At 49.0% G+C, this 27,627-nt stretch overlaps 1 protein-coding gene across 6 annotated transcripts in view; it reads right to left on the minus strand.

The window, feature by feature from the left end:
* The window catches only part of LOC125625042 (suppressor of cytokine signaling 2), a 31,274-nt gene extending 22,720 nt beyond the window's left edge, over window positions 1–8,554 (minus strand). For 3 of the 6 annotated variants that reach the window (XM_048826574.2, XM_075122029.1, XM_075122030.1), the window contains exons 1-2: window positions 8,291–8,553; window positions 863–1,141 (exon numbers count right to left, since the gene is read on the minus strand). In XM_048826574.2, the coding sequence (XP_048682531.1) occupies window positions 863–1,016 (154 nt within the window). In that variant the 5' untranslated portion in view covers window positions 1,017–1,141; window positions 8,291–8,553. Of the gene's footprint in view, window positions 1–862; window positions 1,142–3,037; window positions 3,308–6,855; window positions 6,905–8,206; window positions 8,262–8,290 lie in introns of those variants that run through there. The other 3 variants (XM_048826575.2, XM_048826577.2, XM_048826576.2) reach the window with 3 other exon arrangements.
* Window positions 8,555–27,627: the final 19,073 nt, after the last annotated feature.

Below are 27,627 nucleotides of genomic sequence, written 5' to 3' on the forward strand. Positions count from 1 at the left end.
GAATAGAAGGGGCAGAGGTATAAGGCCAATGGGTAGGCAGCTGGTGTGCTGTGACCGATGTTTTCGTGCTGACCAGTATCACCTCATTGCTTCCTCGTGTTCCCCCCAGCTGTTTGCTTTCTCCACCTGTTGTCTATAGTCTGAGAGCTCTTCAGGGCTCCGAGTGCACTGGGGCCCTGACCTCTAGGGCCGGGTCTACCACAGTTCAAATAACAGAGGCCCATTTCCCTGTCCCCTGGTGCAGATTTCTCCAGCAGCAAAGGCAGCTCTAGGGCTATCCCCACTGGTGCAAACTGACGCGTGGGGATTTAATGAGAGTAATGAGTTGCCAGATTGACATCCCCGGAGGCTGATGGCCCCTGTTCAACCCAGGGTGAGGCCATGCTGCCCAGCCCATGTTTTCTGACCCAGAGGAAAGCTTGTAAGGGTAAGAAGGGAATTCAGGTCTCCATGACCCAGCCAGTTAGTGATCTGTCTGCTGCGGCTACTGACAAGTTGTGTGTGTGCAGTTCTCAGAGCATGACTGAGGTTGCATTAGAAGCCCGAGAGAAGTGCTGAGCACTTGCCCTCTGGAAATCAGACACATTTAAGGAGTCTCAAGACGGACACCCAAAAATCATTAGCTGCTTTGGCTTGTCTCCTGACCCTGAGATCTGGTTGGCTGGAAAGCAAATGGCCAGAACCAAGGGAAGCTATTTCTAAGTCTATTTCTAAGACTTGGCCTGGACAGAGCCCTGGAGAATAGTCTCTAGGGAACAGCCTTGGGCTGGAGAAGGGTGAGGCTAGAGGATCTAATAGCTTTTCCCATGTCTAGCGTCTGTGATAATAGGTTTCAGCTTCTTGGACATCCATCCTCCCTTACCAGCTTGCTCCAGGTGGCTTATGGTGCAGTTGCTCTGGGCTGAGTTCACGTCCTCATCATCCCTGGCCTCTTCCCAGCCATCCCGTTCAGAGCCATAAGGGTAAACGCTCAGAGCCGGCTTCTCCCTGCAGATCACAGCACTGGGGGACTTCATGGTCCAGTGTTCCGTTGGCCACGGGGGCTCAGGGAGGGCATCTCAAGGTGCGATCAAGGGGAGGTCGCTCGGGGAAAGGAATGCTGCTGGAATCACTGGGGACATCTCATATGGCTTCTCTACACCTAAAAGGTAACACAGAAGAGTAAAGAAAGGAGAAACCAGCACTAGGAGGCCCAACCTGTACAAAACCACTTGCCCAGGAGCTTGGCATCACCAGAGACCATCACTATTGACACCGCCAGCTGCTGCAGGGCGTTCCTTACAAGACTGCTACACTGGAGGTAGCAAATCCAATGATGGCGATGAGGAGCAAAAGACAATAGGAAGGGACAAGAGCCGACACGGTGACTACTGCAGCTTGATAAGAGAATGGGGTAGAGCTGGTCAAAATGATCCAACTTTCAACGAAGGGCTTTTGGGGTCAAAATTTCAATACTCTAAATGTGGATTAAATCTGTGAATTTTTCTCCAGGGTTTTTCACCAGCTCTAGATCGTGGGGCGAGATTTTGATATGTTTCAATTACGTTTCAGGACTTAGGGGGAGAAAAAAGTAAACCAAAAAAAATATATATATAACCCAACCCAAAAAACCATGAAAGTTTATTTCTGTCCAATTCTATGCGTGTGAGGAAATACAGAAGCCGCTTCTGAGTTATATTGGGAAGAGTTTGTAACATGGAACCATCGCTGCAGGGGAAGTGGGAGAAACATCCGGGAATGGACAGAGCCCTGGAAACCATATCCTAGGCTGATGGAATCCTGACAGGTTTTTATGTCTGTCTCCTAACATTTCAGATAGACAAGACCAGCTTAAGAATGAGATGGGCAGGATGAAAGCCACCAAGCCCTCCGTCACCATGCTATTTGCCCTGTTTAAATGAAAGGTGGTGAAGGGATAGACCAGATCCTGCCACCCTCACTGAGGTATCAGGTAACAAACCAGATTTCCCTGGGGGCCTGGAGGCTGGTGCCATTAATATGAATCAATAGCTGACTCTAACTTTTGGTGCTCAAGGCTGCAGTGGGTTAAGCAATGGCCATGCTGGTTCACACCCTGGCTTCATTAAGCATGTTTTGAGCTCCCTTGAGCCCGGGAGGAGCGAACCCTGATGAGGGGACCCTAGAAATAGAGAGAATCCCCTGGTTCTATCTCATCTAGTCATTAGGGGATACCTCCTCATCCTTTTATGGACAGATTAAGTGAGTTGCCCAAGGTCAGGCTGCAAGTCACTGTTGAAGCCAGGATTAGAACTCAAGAGACCTGTCACCCAGTCCCTGCTCTAACTACTAGACCACAATATCTCAAATACCAGCCAAGGCCACTTTGGCAAACACCAGACACTGAGAGATGGCACCATGCTGCCAAGCACTAAGCAGAATGGAGAGGAGCTTGGTTTAAAGAGACAGCGAACTCCTGAGTTTATCTGCTCTGCTCATGCGAAGCGCTCCATCAGCCCCACCGGCATGCGAACTGATGGGTCTTAGTGTTTCAAACCTGACGACCTTTCAGGGCCCTGAATTTAAGCCCTGGAAGTGCCCCTGCAACAGCCCCCTCCTGGTGGAGGTGACAGTCCCTGCCTTCAGGGACGAGTTTATTTCTCCAAACTAAAATAATCCCATGTAAATTAGAAGACCAACGAACCGGGTCCTACCACCTGGCCCCTTTCCAGATGATCTGCAGGTCTCACCTGATCCCCAGCCCCCGACCCACCACCAGGGAGGCAGATAATTAGTCACAAGGGGCTAAGCCCACCTCCCTTAACAGACAATCCCCCTCCCCTCATGACAGAACCCAACTCCCATGGGAAACGAATGGGAATGTGGTGCCTAACGCCCAGCTGTGCCTATGAAAGCCCCCCCCAGAGCAAATTGGGAAGCACAGACAAGGAGGAAGGATATGGTGCAAGGGCACACAGGTGCAGGGAAAGAGCCTGCAGACAAGAGAAGGTGAACAAGACAGATGACGCTGGTGGATTTGTGGAGTCCGGCACCAGAGCCAGCTGCAGCAGATACCTACCCGGGCTCTCTCCCCACCTCGAGCTGCTGCAGAGACTCCACCATGCATAGGTCACACAGTGCAGCCGATCCTCCCAGTGCTGGAGCATAAAACAAACACACTGTTTGGCTATTTAAATCCACCTCCCTCTGCACCTTGGCTCTAGCCTCTGTCCAACTGCTGCATTCAACTCCTCCGACAGCAGCTCTCACCTTGGATAACCCTCCAACAAGAGCAAGTCTCTGGGACACTGGCTGCCACCCTGGCCAAAGTGATTAAAGCCTTTGCTTCCCCTCTGCCTGCCAGAGCTCCCCCTAGGCCAAGTGAATTAATTCCCCTCTAACAGGACCGGCCCTAGGCACCAGCAAAGCAAGCACGTGCTCGGGGCGGCACAATTCCAGGGGCGGCATTCTGGCCCCCCCCTTTTTTTTTGGCTTTTCTCGGAGTTTGGGATGGCAAAGAATCTAGAGCCGGCCCTGCCCTCTAAGCCAGGCACAGGTAGGGGTCAAGCGAGCTCGTTTGGCCAGGCAAGAGCATTTCAGGGGCAGACGGCTGCCAGGAGAGGACTGCTCTAGAATCCTAATGAGGGTGGATTTATATTGGTCTATATGGAGAGGGATTTGCTGTCTGAGGAATGAACTGATGGTTGGTAAAAGAGACAAATGTGGCAGAGATCTGACCCTGGAGGGCGGGGGGAGGATCAGGGGGGTGCAGAGCTGAGGCTCAACTTAGGCAGAGTCCCCCACTTCCCCATGCTGAGATCAAGGGCCAATTCCGACCCCCTTCGCCACAGTGGGTTTATGAGATTTGACTGAAGTTTTCAAACCTAGGGTGTCTAAAATTAGCCTCCTAAATTCACCTAGCCCCACTCGGCCTGATTTGCTGAGCACCCCCAAATTCCACTGAAGTCAACAGGAGCTGCAGGGGCTCGACACCTCTGCTGCCCAGTACTCTTCCTCTCTCCCACACTGCTTTGCCTATTCAGACATCAAGCTCTCTGGAGCAGGAACTGGTCTCTTATTATGTTTGTACAGCACCTTAGGTGCTACTAATCCAAATAGTGATTGTTTCTATTTAGGAGCTTAATGATGAGTTAAAGAGCTTTGCTTTCGGTACCCAGGACCGAAAACTTCAGCCTCTATTCTGATCAGGATTATTTCCACCATCTGAATGCAAGGGTCTCTTCAGAGAGCTAACACCTACATGGATTGCATGAGGAAAAACGTAGCACAGCTCTAACATTTCTCCCCCCCCACACGCACCATCTTCAAGAAGCTGTACTAACATCCACTCTTTAATCAACACAACGTCCCTGAAGTCTTTCAGATGGGGAAACTGAGGCAAAGGGAGGGTCACTGATTTGTCCAAGGTCTCACAGAGATAGTCAGTAAGCTGGAAGGAAGAGAAGATTCAAGGACACCATGGCCATGAGGTTTCTATCCCACAGCTCCCCCCCCCCCCCGGGGTAGAACATTAGAGATAACAAGGTTAGAAGGCTTTTATCTAACAGCATGCTGCCTCTCTGGTGGGCACTTTAGAGCACCACAATTCCAGGCTCTGGGTAAAGGGTGGAACAGTGTTGCCAGTAATTGACAAGGAGGAATTGTCAGAGCTTTGTACAAAACACAATTGTGCAGGTGCCGATCAAGTGTATTCTCCCCAGGCTCTGCTAAAATAACCCCCCACTGCACTAAGGCTCTGACCCTGCTGGTAAAACATTTCACCCTCCCTGGCTTGTCATTTACCTCACTCCTTATTATCTGTAAAACCCACCATAGCTGGAAAAATAATCAGTACACTGAGTGCTGGATCCAGAGCCCTCTCCCCAATGAGTGCTGGATCCAGAGGCTTGAGCACCTCTCTCTAATGGGCTCGACACAAACACCACCCAAATTTGGGACAGCCCAGATCTAAACTCCATGCCTTGAGTTCATCACTGGTTTCTAGACCCAGTATGATATCTGACCTTCAAACTGACATGGGTCCTGCACCACTCCAGTCCTGATCCCCATCCACGTCTTTGGTCTCTCTTATGCAGGGTCCATTTTTGGCTTAAGCTACTCCTTAAAACACCAGCCTTTCAGTCCCTGACTGTAATTTGATTGTTTGTGCAGCCACAAGAGCACTTTAAAAATAAAATGAGACAATGCTAAATAGAATTGGCAGAGTGTACATCACTGCCTTCTAACTATTCAGTTGCATGCCATAGCCTCTATAGTGTTAACAGCCAGTGGAGAGTCTCCGGCAGCTCATATAGCAGGGGTCTGAGCACAAGGATCTGAGGTCTGCCCCTGCTGTTCCCATGAACTTGTGTCACTGTAGGCATAGCGATATCTGTGAAGTCCTTGGGGGGCCCAGAGTCTCAGTCACACTGTTTTCAAATACATAAGGCAATCAGGATGCAAGGCAACACTGTATTGTTCTGAAGTCTTTACTGGCTGGAGTGGAAAACAACATCTGCTTGGAGGATGGCAGCTCATTCCAGATGCTGGGGCTTGAGGACTGGAATGTAAACACTGAAAACTCACCTTCTCTGGATCATCTCCAAAGGCTGTAAAAAAATGAAGTCATCTTGGGGAAAAAGAAAGAAAGAATAGAAGGAAGGAAGGAAGGAAGGAAGAAGGATGCCTTGGAAAGTCAGATTCCTCCCTCTCCAGCTGGAAAGTGATCTCTCCAGGACAATAAAACCACAACAGAGCTTGCTGCTTCGTGACACTGACATGCCTGCATCCTAAAGGAGCGCTGAAAAACCGCCAGGACATACATTGCAACATACTTGACAATCATCATCAAACATTAACGGCGAGCTACCGAGACATGTCCCCGGCCAAATCCCTCCCCTCTCCCTGCATTTTCAAGTGGATACGGTCTCTTTCATTGGCCCGTCTTCAGGAAATGAACTCCCTGCAGGTAGAAGACGGCTGCAGCTGCAATGTCTTCTAGGCTTTTTTGTTTATTTATTTGAAATCACATCCACCCATTTCCATCACCCCCACGGCAGAGAAGTCGCTGCATTCGGGCGTTTGGTCTACACTGGAAATAACATGGGATAGCCCTCATGAGGTCACACACAGCTTAGCTCAGCACAGGCCAAAGGACTGTCCTGCTTGACAGAGTCCGCGGACCACGGCGAACCAGGACAACACATCCTCCTTCACACTGAGCATTTACAATCATGTTACTCAACACGTGTCCTGACACCACCTCGCTTCCCAGTGGAGAAGAGGCTGCGGGGCCCAGTTCACAAGCGGGTGAAAGCACGATTGACTTCAGCGGAGTCTCAGGGGCTGGCACCAAGTCTGAATATGTCCCTGTGACTCCGCTCCCTGCCTCGTGGGCCAGCCTAGCCATGTGGGCACAGAATGGGCAATGGCCCATGACCAAGAACAAGAGGTTTTAGAAAGGAGACTCCTCTAGGGTGCTCTTTTGATTTAACCATTGGGAACAGGTTTGCTACATTTCCTCCAAACATTTGTCTCCCTCCCTTACTATAGTCTGTTTTAAGGAGCTTGTGGTCATTTCTTCCTGCGAACCATCACCCTATCCTATGGTTTAAAGCTCTCCCCAGCTCTAAGCCTGCTGCCCCTTCTGTTCACAGGTTCCCTGTTACCATCTCACCATGGCTCCCCAAACCTAAGTCTCTCTGATAGGCAGTTTTACGATCACTGAGAAGACACGTGTGACTATTCCCACTAGGATAAAGGTGATGGACGCTCATGGCACAGGGCATAAGCCGATTGTCTGAGGGAGGTCAGGAACTCCACTTATGAAAATAGCGCCTGGAACAAGTGGTTACGTGCATTATTTGCCTTCATGGGAAACATCAAAGATGGGCTTACCAGTCCTGATGCGCCAGTGGTCTGATCTGGCATGGCAAAGCCTAGGGTGCTGAAAGTCGACAGTAACAGCCAAGGAGCATGGGAGAGGGTGAGAGCAAGATGCCTGTCAATCAAACCCTGAGGCTGCGGCTCCCCCTTGGCAGCTAGGCTGGGGAAGTCTGCAGTCAGCTGTGTCCCACTTTCCTCTCTGCCAGTGAGCGGCACTAGAGACCCAGCACAGGGTTATTAACACCAGCTCTCAGGGCAGGCTACACTGCACCTCGGTGGGTTTCTTTGGTCACACTGGAGAAAAGGACTCGCAAGGGGAGGGGAGAAGTTGCAGGCAACCGACCCACACTGGAATCAAGACCCAGACCCCATCTTCTGGGCTCCTCCTGGGCGGGGGGAAGAGAACTGACACCAGCCAGCGAGCCAGGACTCAGCAGAATGCCAAGGAGCCAACCCCTCCCTCCCCCCTTCCACCTCTCTGCTGTCCAACAGGCTCCTGCTTTGAGCCAGGTTTGTGCTGGGGCCACCTCAAATGCCCAGAGCCAAAGAGAGGGGCATGCACCCCTCTGCGCCCCGGCAGAAACAGCTTGGTACTGAGGATTGACTCCCTTACAGAGGCTCCCTGGCACCCTTGGTTGCCGAGCACCCACACACGGGGGGTGCTGGAACCATTTGTGGGGGGGGGGGGGGGGGGGCTCAGAGCCATTGACCCAAACTGTCAACCCTGCATATGATGGAAACCACTTCAAGTCAGGGGGTGCAGCAGCACCCCTAGTTCCAGCCCCTCTGGCCACCCACAGAACCCACTGCCCACCCTCCCCGGGGGCTGTGCTTCTCGGGAATAACTGCTGGAGACTTTGCAGGGCCAGCAGCCCTGGAAAGGATCTCTGCCGCTGACACCCACCCCTCGGATCTCGCTAATCCAGCCGCACACGCTCCTACCCCCCCCCCCCACCCCACACGGTGCTGCTGTTTTAGGGGAAGGGGCAGCTAAGTGGCTGGCGCGGGGGGGGGGGGAGAGTTTGGTAATAAGTGATCAGTAATTCACTGCTCCTTGTGTGGGAACGAAAGGACCGGGCATTAAAATCCCTGGAGCTTGGGGGGGGGGGCGACGGGGGACTCTGCTCACAAAAGAAGAAGCGTTGCAAAAAAGGGGGCTGGGGGCGCAATGCCCAGCTGCTGCGCTCTGTTTGCTGATCCCAGACACAACCCCCTCCCCCAGCATCCCCCCCGCCCCGTGCAAAAGTCATCCCAAGGGGAGGCACGATCCACCCTGCGGGGGGGGGGAATCCCCCTGCAAGACCCCTCCGTGTCCTTTATCCAACCCCCAACCCGCCCAGGTGCCGCCCGGCGCAGCACACACCTGGCATCGCCTGCCCGCGCCCGGGGGGCTGGCAGGGGCACGGACACGGGGGGGGGGGCGCTCGCCGGCCGGAGCGGTGGGTACCTGTCTCCCGGTCGCCGGGCCGGGGAGGAGTGAGCGCGTCCAGGTGTGACCATCCCGGGGGGGTCACCGGCTGCTGGGGGGGGAGACACGCGGGGGGGGGGGGTCCCTTCCCTGCTTGCTCAGCTGGGGGAAGGAATCTGCTGGCAACCCTCCCTCCCCCGTGCTCAATGCACCAGGGGCCGCTGGCTGGCGCCCCCCTGCCCCAAGCCCCGGGCAGGTATCGGGGTCGCTGCAGCCTCTTCCCTGGGGGCGGGGCTCCAGGCCCCGCCCCGCCAGCTCCGGACAGCGCCTGGCCGCGGAGGGGGGCTCCTCCCCGGGGAGCTGGGGGAGGAGTTTCGTGCGGCCACATCCCTGCCCGCTGGAGCTGGGGGGCGCCCGGGTGGGGAGAGGGGGTCCAAGCAGCGTCTAAGGGGAGCGGGGGGGGGGGGACACACACCACAAGACACGTGTATGGCCCCTGGGGGAGCGACCAGGATCCGCCCACGGGCCTCCAGATCGCTGCAGCTCCCTGCCCGGAGCAATGAACGGGGCTGGAGACCCCCCGGCCTCCCCCAAGGCAGCACCAGGGACCCACCCGCGGGGCAGAGCCGGGAGGGGGCCCCCTGGCAACCCAGAGAGGGCGGGCGCTGCAGGAGGTGGGGGGGGGGGCACGTCCAGCCCTGCTGCTGCGTTGCAAGGAAGCTGCCGCAAGACACTGGGACTTGGGAGAAGAGGAAGGAAAACCTGAGGGTACCGGTCTCCTGCCCCTTTAGAGGCTGGTCCGCTGGTGGATAACAGCCTCCTGCTGCTGCCAACTCATGGAGTTCCAGCCTGGGTTCAATGCTAAAGGCCAAGGGGTTCAAACCCCACAGAGGCATGGGGAGAAGGGGGGGGTTACATGAGCAGGATTTTGGGACAAGGGGCAGATCCTGCTCGGAGATCAGACATTAATAATGCCACCCCCCTAGACCCATTGTCCTAGCAAAGTCCTGTCCTGGGAAGATGCTTGATCACTAGGGTAATCCTGATATTAGGGGTCTTTATCTTATACAGGCAACTATACCCCACACACACACACACGCACACACACGTTCCAATTTTCCACACTTGCTCCTTGGTCACCCTATTGATCATATGGGACATTTAGCTTTAGAAACGTTTTGATCCCCTGCCCTACTTGTGAAACTGACCTACAGAGCATGCCCTGCCCCAGTCAGCAGGATGCGCACCCAGGGCTTGGGGAAGCTCCCATCCCTCCCATCATGGGCTCTCTCTCTCTTTACTTCGTCATCCAACAGCCGAGCCTACTGAAGTGGAGGGCAGTGGCGTGAATAGAAACGGGCCCAATTTGTCCCCAAGGCAAGTTGAGGGCATGGCCCATCCAGCCCCCTTCCAGAGGGAGAAAGAAGTTGGGATGCCCTATAAGAGAGGTGCTCAATCATCTCTAACCCCACCCTCGCCCCCACTCTGAGCCCTGCAGCTCCAGCTCCATGGGGAATATCAGGCATGAACAGTCACCCCTAGTGTTATCCCTTTACTGGGGCTGCATGGCAGGGGGCTCCCAGCCACACGCCGCATGGCACAGGGAACCTCACCTTTCCTATACTTAAAGTGTCATGAAAGACAGAGGGGACACATCGGGCATTCCTGTCCCGCAAGCTCAGCCCTGCGTTTGATACCACAGCTGTCTCTCCTCTCAGGGCCAGGCCCAGTTGTAAGCACTTTCCCAGCTAACATCACACTGATGAGCAAGGTAGAAATACCTACGTGCAGCCTCGGCAGGGACCTGCAGGGGTATCTTTGCAGGACATTTTCTGGGAAAACCTCCCATGGGATTTACCTCATCATCCCTGCCCCAGCTCCCCAGCCAATGGGCTACAGCAAAGATGATCTCACTCCTTACCCGCCCACCCCACACACTCATACCTAGCTATTCCCAGCATTGGGTTTGCTGCTAGACTTGTCTAGCAAATCCTAAGGCAGCCACAGCTTGTGCTTGGGATCTAGGCAATCCCAAAGTTCCCGTGATGCCATGCCTGGGCCCAGAGTAAGGTTGAACTTCATCCCAGAATAAGAACCTGGATGGATGGATAGACAGCTCAGTGTAACCTAGTTTCCTTGTGCTCGTTAGAGCCAAGAGCCAGCCAGAGCCTCCTGCTGCAGCTGTGTACCCCTGGACTAAGGCCTATTTTGAGGGCATCTAAAAGCAGTCTTTAGTTCATTTTCTAAAGCAGAGACTCTGCACTCACCTCCTCCCTCTCTCCCCATCTCGTTTGTTTCATCCCAGTGAATGAAGAGTTAATACGGCACAAAATCCGGCAAAAGGGGTGGGGGGGGGGGAATCAGCTTCGAGCCCAGGGAAAGCATGTGCAGATTTGCATGGTGAGGTTAGCCGTGCCTGGAGCTGAACACAAGTTCTGCACCAATGGTAAGCCCTTTGCTTTACTTCTTCCTGCAGTTTGCCTTCCTCAGCAGCCCTGCCAGAGTTCCTATAGCCTTTACTGAGATGCTTTGGCCTTCTCTAGCCCCTTACATCGGAGGATCTCACAGCACATTACACACGTTTGTTTAACTAAACACAACATCTTAGTGAGACTGAGGGCTAAGTACCATTTGCCAGAGTGGAGGAAACTGAGGCACAGAGAAGTAAAAGCAACTTGCCTACAGTTAGTTGGCAAGTCACTGGCACAACCAGGAAGAGAGCCCCAGAGTCCTGCCTCCGAAGCCCAGGCTCTAACCACTAGACCACTTTCCTGCCTAAAGCTATAAAGCTGACTCCCAACCCCAGGCTCTATCTACCATCCCTATTCATTTTTTGTAAGTCACAATTTCATAGCCCATCTCTGCCCCATCCATTGGTTACCGCAGAGGTGACCTGGATTTGAAGGCAGCTGCCCAGGAGAGGATGATGCAGTTGTCCTCAGGCAAGTTCTCCACCCATAACGCTGAAAGATCAAAGCCACGCTGCTGAGATACAGCAGGGATTTCACACACGTGATTGCCATTATTTGTATCACAGAGCACCCAGGGTCTCCACTCATGACCAGGGTTGCGTTGTGCTGGAGTGACATAGGAAGACTCGGTCCCTGTTCTGAGGTGCTTAATACTGAAGACAGATGGGGTTATGGGTGCTCAGCATCTCCAAAAAAGATCCAACCCTGTATCTCTACCATTGAGCACCCAGAAATGGTGACACCCAAAGTTACCGACCCCACTAGAGAATTTTGGGTGTAGTTTGTGTGTGTCCCACATTGCTATCCACTGTTAGGGGGAAAAAGGGGGTGGGGGGTTGATGGGACTGTGCGGCTTGGCTAATGTGCATTAGTGGGTGAAAGGATCTGTAGCAACGAGGCCTGTTTAAGTCCCTTGTTCTGCTGTTTGCTCGTCACTAACCTAAGGTGTTCAAATCCGGAGAACAGTCACAACAAGGGCCGCGGTGGGTGTGTGGCAATTTTCCACTTGCAGACTATTTGGCATAGGCAGGACCCTGCCCCGTGGGATATAAGGCAAAGGAGCCAGAGGCTCACATCCCTCTGAAAGTCACTGGAAGTTGGGCACTTCACTCCCTTAGGCAACCTGGAAAATCCCAGGCTAAATCTGTCTAAGGCATTAGCTGAAAGCTCCAGAGATGGAATATTTATACATGATGTAACCTCCCATCAGGCACTTCGCTGGTCTCTGCTTCCTGCATGAGAAATGCTGGGGAGAACAGGATAGGGAGGGGGTGGGTAGTTCCCCCTCGGCTTCCATGGCGCAGTTAAAAATAAACCAAGAATTTCTAGGAAATTTCCTTGGACAGAGAGAGAGCGAGAAATGCATGCAGACTGGGCACCCTCTGGAGGTGAAGAGGGGTCTTGCAGCTACCTAAAAGAAATGGAGTCATTCTGGCTTATCCCCTCACGAAAGAGGCCTTTGAGCTTTTCCTGGAATCTCTTATTATATAGGAGCAGCCTTCAGGGTAGCTGGTAACCGTGGCTGAAATCGGTTTCAGGCGGGGTGTTGTCTGACCTAGGAAAATTAGGATCTGTATTTCACCACTGGTACCAGCAATGCCACAGAAAGGGCTTTGCTGTTTTTACCACCTCGCTCCGCAGAACCCTCTGCCTTCAGCTCTAGGGCACGTTCTCAACGAAGTAATAGAACTAACTCCCCTTTGCCTGGCGTGAAAGCAGAAGGATCCCAAGTTGCTTTGCAAGCCCCAGACGCAGCATGGTGGAGGGCAGCACCCGGCCCTGTACAATAGCTTGGTGCTGAGGGCTGAAACCACTTACTCTTAAAGTGCTCACAGAAGCCTTAATTTCGGCACAAGCCCTCATGATTTAAGGGCTCATTCCCACAGGTGTCAACTCCCTGCAACTCAGGTTATCGATCAGAGAATGATGAAGGGCTGAGGCAGGCCTACTGGGATTTGAACCCGTGGCAACAGGGGGGCATTGCCAGCCCAGTGTTGCTGTATACTTGTGACGAATACATCTTGCAGTTCTACGTAGGAAGGTTTGCTCTTCCGCAGCCCCAGCGTTTGGGAACAAAAACAGATCTCTGACCCTCAGAACAGTCGTTCCCATCTACCACTGAAGGGCCATTTAGCACTCTGCAGCCAATCACACTGGGCCAAACCCGACACATAGCTAACTTAACTGAGAGCTGCAGGTGCTCAGCCCCTCTTGGGCACTGGCCTTTCCCATGCAAGGATCACTTGCCTTCATCAGCGCCTGCATTCATCAAACCTGTGGCTGCAGCTTGTGGGAGTGAATAGCTGCCATGGTGTCAGAGAGGGTTTCCAACTCCCAGGAAACAAACAGGGTTTGCACATGGCCTGAGACATGCTAGACCCTGACTTTAATGACCCACAAAGGGGAGTGTTACAGGGTCGGTCTCTAGGGCACCCCGAGGGGCATGACAGGGCCCTAGCCTCACCCCAACTTTGGTTTTCAATATCTAGGTGGTCAGCAGCCCAAGTGTGGTGGTGGGAGACTCAGCCCTCTCTCCAGCTTAGCCTCTGGGCATGCACCCTTTCTGGGGTTACCAGCACAAATGGACCCAAGGGCGTGGCAGAGAGCCTCAGGCAGGCTGGAGCCCAACTCAGCTCCCCCCGGGGAGTCTCTAGCAATAGCCCCAAAGTGATGGTCCAGCACTGGGCCCTCCTTTTCCCTCCAAGGGAGCTCAGACCAGCAGTAGCTGCTGGAGCAGCTCCTGACTTCCACAAAGCCCTCCCCAGGAGCTGAACTCTGCTCTCCTCCCAGGTCTGCCAGCATCTGAGCTGGGCGTCTCCCTTTCATGCCATCCCTCCTCACCGGACCAAGGTGGTGGTGGGGCAAGGCTGCTTGAGCCCAGAGCAGTTCATTGGTCCTCACCTGGTTGGCGTGGGGTTTGAACCCCCCATCAAGCTGTGTGACTTCCATCATGCGGGAGGGTGGGCTTTACCCAAGGGAGCCCTGCCTCTGGCCACTCGCTCCCAGCCAGCTGCACAAATGTAGGGGGAGAAGAATTCAAAAAAAGAATCGGGTAAGTTCCCAGAGAGCAGGTCTATCAATAGCTATTAGCTAAGGTGGCCAGGATGCAACCCCACACTCTGGGTGTCCCTCAACCTCCAACTGCCAGAAGCTGGGACTGGACAACTGGGGACGGATCACTTGAAACTGCCCCATTCTGTTCGTTCCCTCTGGCACATCTGGCATTGGCCACAGTCAGGGACAGGATACTGGGTGACAGGGACTCTTGGTCTGACCCAGTATGGCCGCTCTTATGGCATGAGAGGCTGTCTCAGAGCTCATCTACAGGGTTTGTCTGGAAAGTTAAGACAAATCAACTAAAGATGTGAAGTTCTTGTGCGTAAGTTAAAGCATGTTAACCGAACTCTCATTCAGGAGTAAAGTGGCCGTAGTTACCAGCTAGTGGGCTTAGCTACAGCAAACAGGCTACTTTACCCCTGAATGAGAGCGCTTTAACTTCACTCCTTTAACTGATTTTTCTGAACTTTCCTGAGTGTCAGCTTCCAGGCCATTCAGGTGCTGACATATTACAGGGAAGTGGGGCCATACAAGAGCCTAGATATTCAGGAATTTTGAGGCTATTTAAAATTAAATGTGCTCAGCCTAGTAATCCCTTGAAAGATGGGTAAAGGAATACAAGAACCGGTGAGCCAGCACCATCCTAAACTAAAGGAATCAGGTACCTGTTTGGCTGCAGTAGGAGGGTCATGTGACTGCCTTTCAGCACATGCAATTCAAGCTTTTTACTTTTGGCATTTAAAGCCTTGATTAATACAGGACCAGAAATTGCTTCCTGTCCCATGGAATAGCTTGGGTAAGGGATGACGTCACTGGAACCCTCCTCCTTTCCGTATTTCCCAGATGGTCTCTGAAACATCCTTCCAGGCAAGCCTGAATGCTGCATTCCTACTCGAGCCTCCAGGATCCAGCCTTGGGATGCGTAACTCTGCTGTGGTAGGGCTTCTCCTACCTGCTTGCTCCTGTCTTCTGTCCAAGTCACCCTCTTTATGAGCCTCTGGGCCAGCTCCTGAGCAGGTGTAAACTGACATAGCTCCAGTGAATGGAGCGACACGGATTTACAGGAGCAGAGTATCTGGTCTATTGCCTTTAGAACGACATCGTTTTGTTGGGCTCTGCAGCATACAGGCATATGTGGATATAAAGTGTTGTAACAAGTGCCCCGCAGTTATACTTACTAACTAGCTCCCCGTGGGGGAAGAGGAGAGAGTTCTGCTGTAACGTGCTAAAGGTGGATGTTTAGCCTTCCCTTTGGCATACGTTCGCACTGCGATCTGCTAGAAGGGAGACAGCGCATGTGCATCTGTAGTGGATAAAGACCACCACACAAGGGCCGTGGCTAACTTTTCAAAAGGGCGAGAGATTGTATTCCCCACCTCTGCTGGCTACAACCTGCAAGCGATATTAAATGGCCCCCAAAACTTCATTAGTGTAGAGTTAAAGGTCACCCAGCAGTGCCTTGTGCCCCCAGACCATAGCCAAGAATAAGAGATATTAAGTCTTTAGAGATGAAATATTAGTATTAATTACTATTTAACACAGGGCATAAGCCTGTAAGATCTAGGCCTGTAAGATATTCAGCTTAGCCACACAAATCCTTAGGCCCAAAACAGGCTGGCATGACTATTTGCCCAGAAGATAACCTTGTAGCAGTAAAGGGTAAAATTACAGTGGCAAGACAGGTATGATGCCTGGGGAGACACCTGGATGACCACCACAGGTGGATGTAGTGATGAGGTGGAGGAAGATAAGGACGCTCACTCCAGGGTCCATCACCAGCGGACGTGTGTGATGCCAGTCAGAGCACCCAATGCTTTACACTATCTGGTACTGTATCCGTGGCTGGGGGATTGTGTGCGTGCTTACTGGGTGTGTTAAAAAAGGGACGCGATAAATTGACATGGTTTCTCATCAATATCTAGAGTCTTTTATTCTAATGATACTGATAATATTCCTGGTGCAGTAACCCACAGTAGACCAAACCTTTATTGACCTCGGCTGTCTAAGACATTAATTAGTATGGAATTAATTCAATCACCAATTCATCAATAAAGCTACAAGATCCCAGTTCACATGGGAGGCATAGAGGGCCCCCCCTTCCCCCCCAAAAACCCCATTAGAGCCCCTTTCTACAGTAGTTGAACTACTCAGGGCACATTTCCCAAAAGTCTAAAACCCCCTTGACAGAAGTGGATAGTGCGACATGCCTACAGAGGATACTCAAATTCCTGCCAAGGAAAGGGTTTGAACTTACATTGCAGAGATCAGTTCAATAGCCACAGGCTGCCTCTTGAGCCAACAAGCTGCTGTGAGAATGGACTGCCTGCAACCCCTTGTTTCAACAGAGCTCAAATCTCACTGCACATGCACATTTCATTCTGTCTGATGCTAGCTACTTTCCTAACCTCACTCTAAATAATTTATCTGGTATAATTCCTCCCTCTCCAAGCAGCAACCAGTGCCATGCGCTGGCTGAGAGAAATCCCACGCAATTCAAGAGTTTGGGGAGGATCCGAACCATAGTTTGAGCCCAGGGGTAGGCAAAAGAATATTAGAAGAATTTTAGATTTTGTAAGATGTTGGATTTGTAGGGGGGTTGATCTAGAGAAGACCTTGCTTGAATGACCTGAATTTTGGACCACTATCTAGCACCCCATCAAGGCACAGCAAATGTCAAGACCACCCGAGTTCACAGGCAGATTTTAGAGCGCATAGAAGAGTCCATCTTTAGACAAAGTGATGATCAAGCTTCATTATAGACATTATGCATTACACACAAGCATGAATCCCCGGCTCACTGAGAGTTGATATTTGGACAGCATGGTGACCGAAACTACGACCCCATGCAATATCTCCGAGGGCCATATGGTCGTCTACGAATGGTTTCCGTATTACTGCGGGCCCAGGACTGCGTGTAGCACAGCTCGGCCGGGAACTAAGACCAGTGGAAAGTGTGAAGGGGACTCGTCAGCTTGTAAACCCCTCCAGAGAGAAACCACCCCCTGAGGAGGCTTCCATATACTGGTTCAAACTGGCTTTTCCAGAGACTGATAGACAAAAGAAAGGGCTTTGGATATAAACTGGTTCAGGACCTTCCTTCTGATCACGGGCAGCCCCCCAACCCTTGTGGAAGGGCTGCAAAGACTTTAGCCTACTAGGGCATTAAGACTAAGGGATGACTCCTGGTATGCTTAGTGCATGTTTAAATCTATTATGTCTTCTCTGTAATTATTTTACCTTAAGAATAAATGTGCTTGCTTAGAAGGAACTGGGTGGTAACTACAGCTGGCAATATACTGTGCATAGCCCCTGGAGAGAAAGCAACCACCCGGGCTGGGCTTTAGGCAGCCTGGTTTGCTGGGGATATCACAGCAGAAGGCAGGGAGCTGGGCAGCCTTAAAGCCCTCAGGCAGAAGGGAGTAGGATAAGGGTCCCTGCCCAGAGACATATAATGGCTTAAGACCTGAGGGGGATACAGGTGCACTTACCCTGAACCTGTGACAAGTGTTTGCAGAGATCCTTTGCTAAAAGGCAATATAAGTGCAATGTTAAATTACAACCTGGTTACTGATGTGCCATCATGCGGTTAGTGTTTGGGACATTAGGCAGGCAGGTAGAGCAGAGCAGGGTTTTTCTTCTATCTGCTCTCCGGGTATAGCTACAATCTGAGATGGGGAACCTGACATTAAACGTAATGCCTGAACTTTAGGAAAGCAGGGCCACCCGAGAGGAGACAGCTATACCCCTCCCTCCTTCCCATGCCTAGCATTAGAGGGATACCGTTACATGTGGAACATGCCGTCACACTGACACTCGTGCTCTTGTCTCTGAGCCAATTCTCCTTCAAGCCTTTCCTGTGTTTTCTCTTTCCCTTCAGGATCTAAACGACCCTCTCCATAAAGCTTTTTGCCATCCTCGTGCTGGTTGCAGCATCATCAAATGGCACAAAGATTAAAACAATTCATTCATGCAATAGCACGGGATAAAGGTAACCAACTTTGCCAGGCATGAAGTACGATAAGCGGCGCACTGGTTATTTTTACCCAGCCACATAGAGTACTTGGCACAAGTCCGTGACATAGATCTCTCTGCTGTAATATGTATAACCCCCACTTAAGACGGTTTTGTCACCAGAAAATTGACGTTGTTCAGACGGGGTTCCCTTTTCCCCGAAAGGTTGCTTTGAAATCGTCTCTAAACCTTCAGCGTGAGCTTTAAGTTCTATTAACTCTCAGCTTTGGTGAAGTCTGTGGATGAGAAGCTTTAACATCACCCGTTAGAGAAGGCAGAGGATTAGCCACACCCCAAGGACTGGTAACACCGATACTCCTATTTGGGGTATCTGAGCCAGCTTTCTATTTTCGAGGAAACCGGCACTTGGATCAGCAACTTCTTTTCTGGAAAAGGTGATTCGTTTCTCTACAGTGGGGCACGAGGCTAGGTAGGCTCAGGCTGCGCGATCTTATAAATTAAGCAGGCTCAGGCATAGTCAGTACACAGAGAGACTCTCTAGCGATAGCGTAGTGGAGTGCAAAGATTTCTACTAATAATTCAGCAGCTGGCACTCTTCCTTCAGGGTCAATAGGGACCCAATGGCATGGTGTGATTTTGTCAGGAGGCACTGGGTTGCTGGAGTTCCTATATTTCAGATGAGGCCTAAATAAAACTGAGGTCTTAACCACTTCTGATTATAGATTATTCTAGACTGAAGTTGGTCCCAAAGATATTACCTCACCTACCTTGTCTCTATTATAGATTGTGGCACTTTTTAAAAATAATCTGGGATGGGGAGTTTGGCCCCATGGTCCTGAGTCAGTTCCAGTTTGAGTAATGCATTCTGTGCAGTCTGGACTGCTCAAGGTAGTCTTTGCTTTCTGCCACACTGTAGGGTTGCTTTTCGCTATTAAACTTCCACATGCACAATGCGAGAAGATTGCAGCTCTGCAGTAGATGAAGTCAAACCACGCTATTGCTTCTTTCACATGACTGCTCCTTTACCTCAGCCCGATTCGCTGACGCTTAGTGTTCGGTTCCGGGTAGTGGAAAAGGTTTAAGTGTAAAGAGTCTTATGGGCGTTACAACGTACCAGTGACGTTTTGCTTTTTAAAATTAAGCTTGCAAGCGTGGGATTTGTCACGCTAAAAGGGATTGCCGTCCACTTGAACTATCACGCTTCTCCTCTGGCGATTTCGTTGACAAAAATCACTGCAGCAGAAAAAATAGAAACGTTTTTCAAGTGTTTACTTTGTGCAGTTATTAGCAAGCTACTTCTCTGTTTTGCTGATGTTTGGTGGCACCTCATATGCCACTCTAGAAGGAGCTCATTTCCATGCTCTTCCCACCCAAACATTTGCAAAAGGATGTTCTGCACCATGCGTAGCAGTGAGGTCCTGGTCCATGACGGGGCTGGGGGCTAGGTGCTATTGCAGTACAAACACAAACCACCACCAAATCTGACATCAAAGACGCAAGACCACAAGCATCTGCATAGAGAGAAAAGGGAGGAGGGTGGAGCTGGGCATGTGGTGGTGTTGCTCTTAAGTGCACCCAAATGATTCTAAACACAAGCAAAGGAGCAGAGGGACGCTTCAATTTTAGGATATACCTTTCAGAAAAGGCCTTTAAGTTAGGGCTTGTCTACATGGGGAAGTTGACTGGAACAGCTTTTGCAGAATAGCTTCCCATGTAGACACTCTTCTTCCATTACAAAAGTGCCTTTTTCCAGTTTAGCATAATCCACTACCAAAGTTTGATGAAGCTACATCATAAAAAAGCACTCCTACTGGAAAAAAATGTGTCTACATGGGGAGCCATTCTGCAATAGCTATTGTGCTTTAAATTCACACCCTACCTTATTTTGGAATAGCTTCTCCACGTAGACAAGTCCTTAGTCAAGGTGAAGGCCTTCAAGATAGCAGTGTCCCTTAAATTTACATCCTTCTCTTGACTGTCGACTTACCTGGCAGATTCACAGAGGCAACTTCAAGCATGTTTTTCTTTTTCATCCTTCCATAACGTGTTTAAAGTTCACAGTGTCTGGGAACAACGTTAGGAAGAAGAAACACCACACAGTAAGCACAGTTGTGTGTGAAATACTGGTGCGTTTATTGGCTGGCACTAAATTACAACCTACCGTCTTGTCAAAACTTGAGTTCACCAGTTTTTAAAAGACAGTGGTTCCCCCCACCACCACTCAAATTGAGAGAGATCTTTTAAAAAGAGAAAGGAGCGGCACTCTCAGATGTAAGGGGCCAGATCATCAACTGATGTAAGCCAAGCTACCTGCCTGGACTGCTTTACATCAGTTCAGGATCTGGCTCAACCCATACATGGATTTCTTTAAAAAGTGAATTTAGGAATAGTACCACAGCTGAACCTAGAGCAAACCCCTCCGCGCCTTGTCTCTGGAAACAGTGAAGGATGAAAGTTCAAAATTATCCAGCTATCTACTGAACCTGCCCAGCCTCGAGCAAGAACAAAAAGGAGTGTGTCTGAATTACTGACTGGCTTAAACAAAGATCTGGCCCTCAAACAAAAACGTTCTCCATTCAACAAATTATACCTCGAACAAAACAAGAGAAGTCACAAATGAGAGAAACCAAGCCAAGGGATGAGTAAGACAGGGACCTCTGCTGAAATACGAGATTTCTGAAGTGTCCTCCCACTCCTCTTATTTTTAAGAGCCATTTTGATTTCAGAGTAGATTACGAAAAGCAGTGTCAAGCTTTTTCCCCCCTACACGATGTGCTCCTAACCCATTGTTTTGTGTGTTTCTTTGATCTTTGGATAAACTTAAGTGAGTTTGATGCCCAAATCCCATTGAAATTCACTGAACTGGGTACTTAACTCCCTTCAGCTCCTTTGAAAATACCAGCCTTAGTTTCAATTCTGACAAACTGGCTTGCTCAGAGGAGGGAAAACTGATTCAACTAATCTGACAATTCTATTAGAAAACTGAATTACTCGTCAGCAGTAACACAACAGCCAACATTGATTTTTCCAGTCAAGGATGTCCATTTCTAGCATTAGCAGGAAAACCTGGGGGCTTACAACATATCAGGCATTACCAATCACACAAACCATTACCGTTCTTGTATGCTGGCCTCCCAGTACATTCCAAGTGACTTAATGTATCTACTATGTGCAGCTCCCAGAAAGACAGCTTCTCTTGGAAGTTTCAGTTTGTTTTGTCAACTGCAGAAGTATCCAGCAGAAGAGGTAAAGTGTCAGTCAGTACCTGGACTGACCTCACAAAGTCCTGTCCTTGGTCAAAAGGATAAGTTCAAATGTCCCATCTCAGGTGGGGCCACACAGAAACACGAGTGAATAAATGTAACTAATGTTTGTAGAGTTATAGTGACCCAAACAGTTTGGTCTTGGAGGTATCAGGATTAGGTAAGGAATGATAGCAAATTGTGCTCATCAGACTTACTGAAGTCAAATTTTTCTGTTTTACTTTAAAGAATCCCTCATCGCTGGTTTTTTATACCTATTCAGAGAGAATTTCGATCAGATCTGGGATTCTGTACTCCGTGCTGGGGTACACATTTTAGATTTTGCTGACGTGTTTTTATGACAAGACCAGGCCGAGAATGCAAGGTGGAGCGCCTGTTGAGTTTTGGCTTTTTACAAAAGCTAATATCCACTATGACACACAGGAAGCTTAGTAAATGCACGTGGAGTCTGGGTAGCAGAGGAAATCCCATCATGTCCAAAGTACAAGTCCAAAGCTCTCTTTCCCAGGAGACTATCAGCTAAAGTCACAAAAAGAAGGTCTTTTCACACAATGAAAAAACATGCTAACAAATGCACTTAATCCAGTTAAAAAGTGTTCCCTCTCAGACCATCTACTCCTCTTCCTTGATTAGGTTAAGGTATAATGACACTATAGCCAACATATCAGCATACATTTATATACTACCTTCCATCAGAGGATCTGAAAGCTCTCTACAAAGGTGGATGAGTTTTTAAACCCATTTTACAGGGGGGCAAGTGTGGGCACAGGGATGTGAAATGAGTTGTGTTAAGTCAAAGTGAGTCCTTGGCAAACAGAGAAGAAGCAAGGTCTCCTGAATCCCAAATCCTCTGTTGTAACCACTAGATGATGCTGTCTAGTTAGCAAGAGGGGCCAGCTGAGTTGTGAGGGGGAAATAACTCATATTAGCTGCAAGAGGATTGCAGAAAGTTGTTAATGTAAATAGCTTTATGCAGAAATGTTGTTTAAACACAGAGCCTGCCCCAAAGTTTATTTCAGTGTGAAAGTCCTTCTAAAGGTGTATCGGCACCCCAACAACAGACCTGTGGCACCAAGTCTCAGAGCCTGGGTCAATTGACTCAGGCTGCAGGGCTAAAACCTGCAATGTCAACATTCCAGCTCAGGCTGGAGCTCGGGCTCTGACACACAGTGAGCAGGTAGGATCTCAGAGCCCAGGCTCAACCCCTACCTAGATCAACATTGCTATTTTTAGCCCCACAGCCCAAGCCCGGCAAGCCCAAGCCAACTGACACATGCTCAGACTCTGTGCTGTGGGGTTTTCTTTGTAGAGCAGACATCAGATGACAGAAGGCAGTACAGAAACTAAAGGACTAGATTGTCCTTTCTCTGTCATGCTATTGCCACTCATCTGTTCTAACTTCCTCTCTTTAATTGACACATGGTGTGTGCAAGGGGCTGTAACTTGCTCAGCAGTTTAGTTCTAATTTAGCTCTCCAGCTCCTGAAATGCAACATTGACTTCCTCTTCTAATCCAAACAAAGGAGCCCTGCAGAAAAGAGCATTTCCATCTCTTTCGAAGTATGTGCTAGATATGAATGGGATTTTAAAGTTACTAATGACAGCAATCACTGAGGCTCACATCCCCTGTATGGAGAGTAAACCTACACAGATCCATCTCATGAAAATAACTACTTCCTTAAGCCCTATTTGAATTAGGAAATTGATTTGGGGATCTCATTAAATCCGTGCTGAAAACATTTACCTGCTTTTGCGCTTTTCAGCACAGTCACAGAAAGTTTGACTGAGATGAGGGGAAAAGAGGCCAATCATGCTTTCTGTAATGGCAATGGAAACAGTTTAACCTTGTATACATTAGCCTACATATGCTGTTTTCAGCACCACCAGCTGCTATCAGTTTTCAGCAACAGGTCAGTTTCATGGTAGAGATGGGGCCAGAGACACCAACAGACCCCAAGCAGTCATCTCTCCTCAGTCACCTGCTACAGCACTGGTTTTAATTACCAGCCATGACTTCCACTCAAGGAAAAGTGAAACACACAAACATAGCACTTGCAAAACTATAGATCATCCACTTCCTTCTGAGCAAGAGATGGTCGTTGCAAACATAACAATGCATTTAGAATTGCGGCTTTAAAAGAAGGAACTAATGAGACATGTATGTTAATACAAGAGATGGGATAAGGTCATGTTCTTTAATAATGAAGGACACTAAAAGCTCTTCTGTTTAAGCTCTGCCCAGCATGTATCAAAACATATCTGGCTTCGCAATTTTAGAGCAATCTCAAAGCACTTCACAAATGGTGAACAAACATCCTTACATTTTTTGCAAAAGGGGAAACTTAGGAAGAGAGCGGTTGAGTGACTTGCCCAAAGTCAACTTAGAGTGTCAGTGGCGCAGTTGGGAATAGAACCCAAACCGCTTGGCACTCCGGACCCAAGCTTTAATGACTAAACACTACCCGCTGCATTGCATGATTTAAAAGATGATGTCAGGATAAACAGTGGAATCCCAAGAGCTTTGGCACACTCGCTCTCTCAGGTGAAGTTTGGTTTTCAGTTTGTGCAAGTGTTTGCCTGATCAGGAGAAACACTAGTAAGGTAACGTAACATCCCTCCATACAGCAACTGAAGCTGACCAGCTCTCACTATATTTTAGCTGAGTTCCCTCTTTTCCCCTAGTCCAACGATCCCAACTCCTACCTCCAATGGCAACAGTCCTCCCTGAGGACTGGCCACAATCCTCCCAAGGCAGGTCATCTTGGAGCAGATTCCCACACTAGCCTCTGCTGATCTAGAAGCGAAAGAGCTTGAACTTCAATCCCCACCATAGCCGCACATTGTGCTATTAGCCCCGGCATGGCAATTTCGTCTTGCAGCACAGCTGCTGCAAAGGGGACACCCAAACTCAGTATCTGCCTCTCCAGCACCCATGTTACAATTACAGTCATAACCCACTTCAGACAGAGGAACCAATTCCTCCTCGTAAAAAGGAAAGCAAATCCCAAAGTGCCCATTTTGACAGAAGCAAAAGAGAGCAGTGGATGCAAACACAAGCGTCCATCTGGCTATAAAATACACCACCTTCAAGCTGCAAAGAGAACAACGTGGACCTCATTCAGGACTTTCCTCAAATAAAAACCACAGATCCATATATCCAATAGTTTCACATAATGCAAGAGCATACACAGACCAACCTCTCTAGGCAAGAAGTGGCATATTAGCAGTGTTTTCAATCAAGAACTTAGGCATGGTCTGCCAATGTTTTATTTCTCAGATCCGCATCTAATATAGTCAGAGATTAAAAGAAAAAATCAACTCCCATGACTGAGGTTTTACTTTTTCATCCGCTCCAAACACTAGCGTTAAGAGAGCTTATTGAGTCATCAATATCCCTTCGCTAGATTCAACATTTCTATCCCCACTCATTAGGTTTAAATTAATTGGTCAACACAATTCATCACTAATATTAACCCATTACTTCAGCGCTGTCTAGCAGGATAGATCTTCAACAGCTCCAGATACCTTCCTTTTACAGGAGACGATCACAGACTTATGCCAACCTAATTTCAAGAGAAAAATCTTCTACAGCTTCACCTGGGAATTTTACAGTTGTGAAGTTGTGCTGAGGTTGAGTATTTTAGCTAAAATAAGACTCCAATCTTAATCATGAGAGCGTAGTCCCATCATTGCAACTCATCAACAAAGACTTTACGCGGGGGGGGGGGGGAAATCAGGCCCTCAGCATTCACATCTTTCAGGATCCCAATCCCTACAAATTGTCACATTATCAGCCCCACTCAGTCTTATTAATTTAATCCAATTAAGGTGTTTTGAATTCTTTAAAGTTTTACACTCCAGTTTTTACTTTACAGAGTAGATTTTAATCAAGTCAAGGTTCTGTCACACAAGGCACATAGAGATGCACACGCCAAACACTCATATTTCCTAAGTTCCTCCAACACTGAAGAAAGGAGCGAGGGTACTGTGCGCTCAGAGGCAGTATTTTGGGCTTCAGTTGCTAGATGGTATGTAATGTGTCAAGAACAGGAATAAAACAGTTTTTCCAGTGATTATAGGAAGAAGTTCCTCTGTACAAAGCTGCCATAAAGCAAGATGAAAAAAGCATGAACTCCCACCTCATCCCCATGCTGTGTAAAATACTGGATTTTGCACATCTCCAGTAAGCCACTGGTCTAAAACCAAAAAATAAATATATCCATCTTTGTGGGGAGATCAGAAGATATGTAGCTTTACTCTTGGCAACACCACCTGCCAGTTTGCAGGATCATCAGCCCCCAAAAAATCCCTTAATTCTCCTCTTCGAGCCTCCAAGTAAAACGTACTACTTGCTGGGGTTTGAGAATGCGAAGATCTTCAGTTTCATCGTAACAGGTCTTCCAAAGGTCCTTATAAGTATGTACAATAATTTATGTAGGGTGCGTCTAATCCAAACGCAGAACATTTGAACAAATTTAAAATCCCCCACAAAAAAACAGGAACAAAAGAGGAGAGAAAAACCTACACCAGAGGCTCCAACGAGTACACTTTTTAATCTGGCAGGTAGATTCCCCTTCCCCTCCACACTTTACTCTTTAGAACTAATGTGCTGGGTAACTGATTTTCCAGCAGCTCAACCATTTTTATTCTATTATCCTGATGCACAAATACCTGCTGGTTTCAAGTAGACAATCACAGCAGCCAAATCAGACTAAAGCTTGCACCTGGGAAAATATTGCCTGAAGGAAAGCATTGGTATTCTGGCATTGCTAGGGGTAAACTGTTCTAATGTCCGAGTTCCAATCTAATTATTCAGAAGAATATCTATACCCTTCTCTCAAAGACACTTTGCCCGCCCCACACTGTCACACAGGAGACCCAAATGTGGACATGCTTGCTCCACAAGCCAGCAACAGCCCAGTCTGTTGTATAGCTCAGGGACAGAGCCCCAAACAATGAAGCTCGCACAGTCCATCTGAAACCTCTCATGGGCATGGGGACTTCAGCATCCCCATCAAGCAGAGGGTCATGCTGAAAAGGCAATACTCAGAACTAAAGTCTCAGCTGAAAACCCTTTATGTTCAGATTCCAGGATGCAAGACATCCTAATAAAGTCTGCCCTGGTGAGATGCGGGAAACCATTCCCACAGAAGATACAGAAAGGTCTGAAAACAGAGTACTACCCAGCCAGTGGAAAGCTGGTCTATAGCTCACCACTAGTTTTTCCCCATGACTGAAGAACAGCGTGGCTTGGGGACATTTGTGTGTGACAGATGGCCAAAACCAAGCGAGCAGGGAGAGCGTGCCTGCATTTTTCTTTTTAAAATCAGTTACCCGCCAGTAAAACATTTAGGGTTTTTACCATCAGCAGTAACTCCGTAGTCATTGCCACCCATGATTTCCTTGAATTTTGACCAGTGTGGGAGTGCTAACTTCCCATGTGCTTCAGTGGTTGATTTTCAGAAGGCTTTTAAAACAGGCTAAGTGGCAGATGTGGGAAACCATTTATGCTTTTACCCTGGTTTAAAAAAAACAAAACAAACCAAAACCCAGAACACAGAGGTAACTGTTTTCTCCAGGGATCACATTCTAAATCTGCCCTGTGTCAGGCTTGAAATAACCAGAACGCTACTGAGATGACATATCGCAGTGGCACTCACCACTGTAGTTGGCAAATTTATTTCAGAAGTTAAAAAGGCCAAGGTCAATACATTTTTGGGAATGGAGATGGGAGGGGGGGAGACAAGATGAGAGATTGCTAGCCATAGTGGCATATAGATTAATAGGGAAAAAATAAAATTACGGCTAAGAGTGTAAGAAACTTAGATATACAGAGAGTATGTGGGGAGAGCAATGAGAGACTGCCCTGTATGCAAAACAAAAAAAGTGCGGGGGGGGGAGGGAGAGAAATCAAGCTAATCGCTTTATACAAGGATGATGCAGTTTTGTTTACTGCTAAGATGGACTTTTCTCTTTTTTAAAAGCCCGAATAGGAGTTAATTAACTCAAGGTTAAAGCCAAAAAAGATTTACAATAACTAGTTCCAAAGACTCCAAGGTACTGTATTTATTTTACTCACACAGACTTTCTAAATTGTGATACTAAAGCACAAAAATGCCACAGAAATCACTGTTCCACTGTACCAAAACAGGGGTTGAGAAATAATTCCAAGAGCCTGAAATATACATCCTCCTTCTAAGAGAAGGGCTATTCTCTATTCAAGCCTCTTCTACACTGTTGCTAACACTACTTCAGCTCTGCCAGGGTTAGTTACATTTGGCACCATAAACGCAGAGGACTCTCTGGCTGCCAGGTCAGTTAAAACTGCTCTGAGCAAGGTTAAGTGACATGGAGCCAGCTTTTCAAAAGATTTTTAGGTGCCTAAAGATGGAGATAGGCTCCCAGGGGGAAATCTGGCCCACATGCTTAAAATGCAGGTGGGCAGCCTGCAGCCCATCTAGACTATGGCTCCCAACTTGGCTAACTTTGGTGGAGCTGCAGCAGCATGTGTGACGGTGGGAAATGTTTGCCAAGTTTCCCTAATGTAGACAAGCCCTATGTCTCCATGCCCATGCATCACCATCGCCCTCCAACCCTGAGCCCTGCTGTAGGAT

The sequence above is a fragment of the Caretta caretta genome, chromosome 21 (genome assembly GCF_965140235.1).
Source record: "Caretta caretta isolate rCarCar2 chromosome 21, rCarCar1.hap1, whole genome shotgun sequence".
Classification (NCBI taxonomy): domain Eukaryota; kingdom Metazoa; phylum Chordata; order Testudines; family Cheloniidae; genus Caretta; species Caretta caretta.